At 38.7% G+C, this 6,449-nt stretch overlaps 1 protein-coding gene across 2 annotated transcripts; it reads left to right on the top strand.

Annotated features, from left to right (window-relative positions):
• The first annotated feature begins 1,270 nt into the window (after window positions 1-1,270).
• LOC103722668 (probable boron transporter 2) lies at window positions 1,271-6,449 on the top strand. 2 transcript variants are annotated; one of them, XM_008813303.4, is made up of 12 exons: window positions 1,271-2,138; window positions 2,297-2,379; window positions 2,589-2,781; window positions 2,886-3,024; window positions 3,462-3,627; window positions 3,956-4,122; window positions 4,381-4,554; window positions 4,706-4,801; window positions 4,895-5,032; window positions 5,120-5,439; window positions 5,535-5,802; window positions 5,883-6,449. In XM_008813303.4, exons 1-12 carry the CDS (start codon window positions 2,035-2,037, stop codon window positions 6,195-6,197), a joined length of 2,163 nt encoding a protein of 720 aa, XP_008811525.1. In that variant the 5' UTR covers window positions 1,271-2,034; the 3' UTR covers window positions 6,198-6,449. The 2 variants fall into 2 exon arrangements, with proteins under 2 accessions (XP_008811525.1, XP_008811526.1); XM_008813304.3 differs by having other exon boundaries at window positions 1,293-2,138; window positions 5,886-6,449.

Here is a 6,449-nt window from a genome sequence, read left to right as displayed (position 1 = left end):
ACCCATTGGGTTGGATTAGGTCCACCGCTACAATTTTTAACCCAACGGGTCATTCGGGTCGGATCGGATCCATGTATAACCGGATTCAACCCAAAAAATTCGGGTCTTGTTTGGATCAACCCATCCATTTCAGAACTTATTTGCACAACCTGTCGAATCCATGTATAACCTGGACCTAATCCAAAAAATTTGGATCCAGTTCGGATCCGATTCGAATCAACCCATCCATTTTAGAACTTGTTTGCGCACCCGCGAGCTCAAATAACTTTACAAATTCAGGTTGGGCCGGGTTGTAGGATTGAAAACTCATAATTATCTAAATTTCAAATTGGTCGGATCGGATTGTGTTGGGTCTAAATTCAATAACCCAAACCTGACCCGAAAAATAGGTATCCAATTTTGGGATCTGACCCGGCCCTATGGGTCATCCAAAACGGATCGGGTCGGGGCTAAGCAAATTAAGTCCTGGGTCAACTGGACCCATTTGCAGTCATAATCATGACCACATGACCTTCTTTTTAACACTTTTCCGCTACAGTATTTTTTCTTTCTTATTCTTTTTTCTTTTTTAATTGCGGTGCATGCACCAAACCGCAATCTTTTAAAACTATTTAAGGTCTTAATTTTCACGTACGGGCAAAAAGTTATGGACTATAAATAATTCACACTTAAGTAGTCAATCTTGGTTTGAACTACCAAATATCTACACTTTAATAATTCAAGAATCCTTCTAGTGTCCATGCATTAGGTTGGTACTTCTTTACAAGTGATTATATTATAGTCATATAGCTAGCACAAAAAGTATAAATTTTAACTCATAGGACACCACATACTCTTAACCCTATTCCTGTTAAGTCCCAAAATACCCTCAAATCAATGAAGGGAACCTTAGGGTTCCTGAGGCCAATTTTGTCATTTTATACTCGCTTGTTATTTCCAGAAAGTCTTATACGCTTCACACGCAAGATTCTATACATAGTAGTGCCTGTGTGCGGTTCAGAAACACAGCACTGCCCATATTACAGCTAAAATAAGCATAAAGATATAGATTAGAAGCTCCTTGGCACTTTCCAACCAGCCAGCTTGGTATGGACTGGCAGTGCAATGGAAATGACCCCAAAAAAAGGGATCCCCTTTGTGCCCACCCTTTTTCCTCTCTCTCTCTCTCTCTCTCTCTCTCTCTCTCTCCAAAAGCCATACCCAGTAGGGATCCACCTCCTCTTCCATTTGCCATGCATATACTCTTAGCTTTGCTACATTAAATCCATGTTATGGTTTCTTTGTATGCAGACCTTCTCCTTGGATTTGTACTCTTTTTCAAGTACTATATATTATTTGAAGCTTTTAGGCACTGACAGTGATGTTCTAATATTGCCCCCATTTTGACCTCATTGCTGTGCATCATTTGTACATTTCCCTTCTCAACCCCCTGCAAGTCTTATATATTTGGGCCCTTCCCCCCTCAAGCCTTCTCAGCTTCCCTCAACTCCTTTCATGGTAGAATTTCCAATGCAAGCAAAAGGGGTGGCTTCTCTTGTCTTGGATGATGTGATGGTCTTGGTCCTCTTTAGTTTTCCTTAGTATTCCTATTGTGGATATTGAATCTTGCAGCTGAGCTCACTGTTCTTGGGTTTGAAAGATGTAATTTTACCTTTAACTGTGAGTTCTATCTAGTGTTTGGTTTGTTTCTTGATATGAAAAAAGCCATCTCCACCTGGGCATTTTCCTTGTTTTGTTTCTCCATGTGTTATTTAACCTTGTGAAAGGATTAATACCAGTTTCTTCATGGATCTCCGTTAGCCAGGCAGAACCTAAGGCTCTTTTCCAGACCAGAGTGTTGGACCCTTGTATTTTTGTAGTTGACACAGTTCCCAAATCATGTAGTCGTAGTTTCTTGATTCTATCATTCTATATCTGCCTCATTTTTGGGGGCAGAATATTCATTGTGAGTGCCTTTAGCACCTCTTCTTTGTGCGTTCTTTCTTTTGATGTAATTGAGATAGAGACCATTCATTTTCACTGATCAACATAAGTATGGAGGAAACATTTGTACCTTTGCGTGGAATCAAGAATGACCTCCAAGGGAGGTTGATGTTCTACAAGCAAGATTGGACTAGTGGCTTCTGCGCAGGAATCAGGTAACATTTTGATGATTATACAAGCACATATTATCCTTTTTTTTTTCAAGGTTCCATGCCAGAAGGTTCGACCCAATTCTTTACTTAATTATTTTTTGGCATTAGATTTGATATATCATGATGCGAACATCGTCATCGTTCGATTTCCATTTGTTCAGGATTTTAGCTCCAACTACATATATATTCTTTGCATCGGCAATTCCAGTCATATCATTTGGAGAGCAACTGGAGAGAAATACTGGTAATAAAAGCTAAATTATGGTATTAGTTTGCTTTTTTACTGCTGCGAGTTACTCCTTTTGCCTTTGGGATGTTGTTTGGAAAGGCATTCTTGAGAATTGTTACTATGTGCTATATCTGAATTTTATTTCCTCGTTGCAAGAAGTTTCATGCACCATAAAGTAATCAACAATCACTGATCATATGGAAAAAAAATGTGTATATTGGCAGATGGACTTATAACAGCAGTACAAACATTGGCATCTACTGGACTTTGTGGGATCATACATTCAATAATAGGAGGTCAGCCTCTGCTGATTCTTGGAGTTGCAGAGCCCACAGTGCTTATGTACACATTCATGTTTAACTTTGCCAAGGATAGAGATGATTTGGGTCGAAAGCTGTTTTTAGCATGGACCGGATGGTAGGTCATCCGATACGTTGTTTAAGCAAAATAATAACAAGTTTTGTCGACAATTGTAGATCAGGCTTTCTATCATATGTGTGTCTTGTTGTTTGCTTTTGCAGGGTATGCGTTTGGACTGCCTTCTTGCTGTTCTTGCTGTCTATTTTAGGCGCATGTTCTATTATCAATAGATTCACTCGCGTAGCGGGCGAGCTATTTGGTCTTCTTATTGCTATGCTGTTTATGCAGCAGGCTATTAAGGTGAGCACTTGAAGGATTGGCTCTTTTTTGCCTTTATGGTTGTAGTTTCACAAAAGAAAAGGAAAGGGTGGCTTGGTGCATTGAATATACTAATGTGCATAATTCTGCACAACCGATTTCTTTTAATGCATATTACTTAACAAGTTATGAGAAAAGGAGGTCTATAATAAAAGTAAACCTTTTTTTTGTGAGAAAACTGGTAGAAGCTTCATTAAATTAATGAAATGAGCAAGTTATGTTCTGTCAAAACTAGGGAAAAGTTTGAATAAAGTAATTCTCTATTGTTTTTTACGTGAAAAAAAAAGTGGACAAAGTCAGGATAATCATATTTTTCATGCCTCGATTAGGAAATTTCTGATAGATTATTTTGTGTGCATAATGAACTTTTCAGCACAAAAATCATATAGCATGATTTCATGATGTGTTTTGTGATATAGGGGCTTGTTGATGAGTTCCGCATACCTGAAAGAGAAGACCCAAAGTCTTTGGAGTTTATTCCATCTTGGAGGTTCGCCAATGGGATGTTTGCTCTTGTCCTATCATTTGGTCTGCTGCTCACTGCACTAAGAAGTAGGAAGGCAAGATCCTGGCGCTATGGAAGTGGTACACAAAATTAAAAGTTGAAATGTTATGTAGCTTGCAGTTTCTCATGATAGCATAGACAGGGGAAAAAAAATTCATTATCATCTATCTTAATTCACTAGCAATAATTGTTATTTTGCATCTGTGAAAATATAAATTTTTTCGAAGAAAATAAACTGCAATTTTTTTACAGGTTTTGTTGCAGATGATGTTTTTCCGAATTTTCTATAGAAAATCTCATTATATGTGGATGTTTTATTGATTAAGTGCTTTTTCCTTTTCAACTGCAGATTAATTTTTATTTCAATGGTTATTCAACATTGAGCTTAAAATTATCAAATATTTGCAGGCTGGTTACGAGGTTTGATTGCAGACTATGGGGTACCACTAATGGTCCTTGTGTGGACTGGAATTTCTTATATGCCTTCTGGTAGCATTCCTAAAGGGATTCCAAGGCGCCTTTTTAGCCCCAATCCATGGTCACCTGGAGCATATGAAAACTGGACAGTCATTAAGGCATGTCTTCCCATGTTTTATTTTTCTGAACATTTTGGTATTGTTTTAACAAACTGATACGTGATCATCAAACATATTTTTCCTAAATAATGTTATCATTATCCTTCTACCCTCAATTAATAAAAGTTTTTCACTTTAAAACAAAGATAAACTGTACTTCCAAGTTGTACAGAAGTTGGCTTTTCTTTATTGGACCTCCAGTCTTAAGTAGTGCAAGCATAACTAACAAGCTATCTTGATTCGTCCATATACCAACAGGACATGCTGAATGTACCCTTCATGTACATACTCGGAGCTTTTATACCTGCCACAATGATAGCAGTGCTTTATTATTTTGATCACAGTGTAGCCTCTCAACTTGCTCAGCAGAAGGAGTTCAATTTGAGAAAGCCACAATCATTTCATTATGATTTACTTCTCTTGGGCTTTTTGGTATGTTTCCTCTCAACCACGTACAACACATCAAGATCGTTTCTTAAACTATGTTTCATATAGAGGGAAGACAGTGATGCTCCATAAGTGATATTAATCTTTATTGATAACTCATGTCCTCTGATTCTATGTCCTTGTTTTTGCATGGAAGACCCTACTATGTGGGCTTATTGGGGTCCCCCCATCAAATGGTGTCATACCACAATCTCCAATGCACACAAAGAGTTTGGCTACTCTCAAACATCAGGTAAGCTACCAAAGTCCTATTGTCCAATTAAATGGAAATACTAAAATTTTCATGCTGTAAGTTTGGTACCATGTCCTGACAGTATCTTTGCAGCTCCTTCGTAATCGGCTAGTAGCCACCGCACGCCAAAGTATGCGGCAAAATTCAAGCTTGAGCCAACTTTATGAAAATATGCAAGATGCTTATCGGCAAATGCAGACTCCACTGATTTATCAAGAGCAGTCTGCTCGAGTATGATACATTTTTCTTAGCATTTATTACTAGCTGCTCTCAGTGTTATTGTTCCTCTAAATATATGGTGATTTTTTCCTAATGCAGGGATTGAAGGAATTAAAGGATTCCACAATCCAATTAGCTTCAAGCATGGGAAATATTGATGCACCGGTTGATGAGTCTGTGTTTGATATTGAAAAAGAAATTGATGACCTTTTACCAGTTGAAGTCAAAGAACAGCGTCTAAGCAACCTGCTTCAGTCTATGATGGTAGCAGGGTGTGTTGCAGCGATGCCATTTCTTAAGAAAATTCCAACCTCTGTTCTTTGGGGTTACTTTGCCTTCATGGCCATAGAAAGCTTACCTGGAAACCAGTTCTGGGAGAGGATTCTCTTGCTCTTCACTGCACCGAGCAGAAGATACAAGTACATTCCACTTAAATCTTATTCTCTGCTCTCACTTAACAACTCTAATTAATCAATAGTGGACACTATTATCACAACAAACTTCATTCTTGCAGAGTGCTTGAAGAGTACCATGCCACCTTCGTCGAGACTGTACCTTTCAAGACAATCGCTGCTTTTACGCTTTTCCAGACTGCTTACTTGCTATTGTGTTTCGGAATAACGTGGATTCCTATAGCAGGGGTCCTTTTTCCATTGATGATCATGCTTTTGGTTCCTGTGAGACAGTACGTTCTTCCCAAGCTCTTCAAAGGAGCTCATCTTACAGATTTAGATGCAGCAGAATACGAAGAATTACCAGCTATACAATTTAACTTGGAAACGGTTAGTTCAACCATTCATATTATCTCAACAATTACCATATGCGATTTTATGTTATACTGGTTATGTAATTGTTCTTCTAGCAGGAGATCGAGTCGGGCATAAGACACTCCTTGGCAGAGAACAGGGAGATTTTAGATGAGTTAGTCACAAGAAGCCGTGGTGAAATTAAGCATATCTATAGTCCTAAAGTGACAAGTTCAAGTGGAACACCAGTCACTGAAATCAAGAGCATTCATAGCCCCCGGTTATCAGAGAAGGCATCTAGCCCCCGTGTGAGTGAACTCAGACAGGAGCATAGTCCTCGTCTCGGTGGAAGAGGGCCATTTAGTCCAAGAACAGGTGAAATCAGACCATCTAAGTTGGGAGAGGGTGCTCGGGGCTCCATTTCAAAGTAGTTAAGAGGGAATGGATTTACAGTGTCTTTCTCTCTGGTTGTTTTCAATGTTGCTGATATGTTCATATAACTATGCTTGTGCCTCTGCTGGATAAAATATTACCACTTTCTATTTCACCATGTTGGCTGCTGTAGACTGCAATGCATTGTGTAAAATCTCTAGCCTCCATTTTTCCTGCTATCCTCCGAGTAGGGGAGCTTCTTGTAATATTGGAATTGCCCTAATAGTACAAGAATCGTTTTCGATTCAGCA

The sequence above is a fragment of the Phoenix dactylifera genome, chromosome 1 (genome assembly GCF_009389715.1).
Source record: "Phoenix dactylifera cultivar Barhee BC4 chromosome 1, palm_55x_up_171113_PBpolish2nd_filt_p, whole genome shotgun sequence".
Lineage (NCBI taxonomy): Eukaryota > Viridiplantae > Streptophyta > Magnoliopsida > Arecales > Arecaceae > Phoenix > Phoenix dactylifera.
The sequence above is the reverse complement of the archived record's forward strand: the minus strand, read 5'-3'. Positions and strand labels throughout refer to the sequence as shown.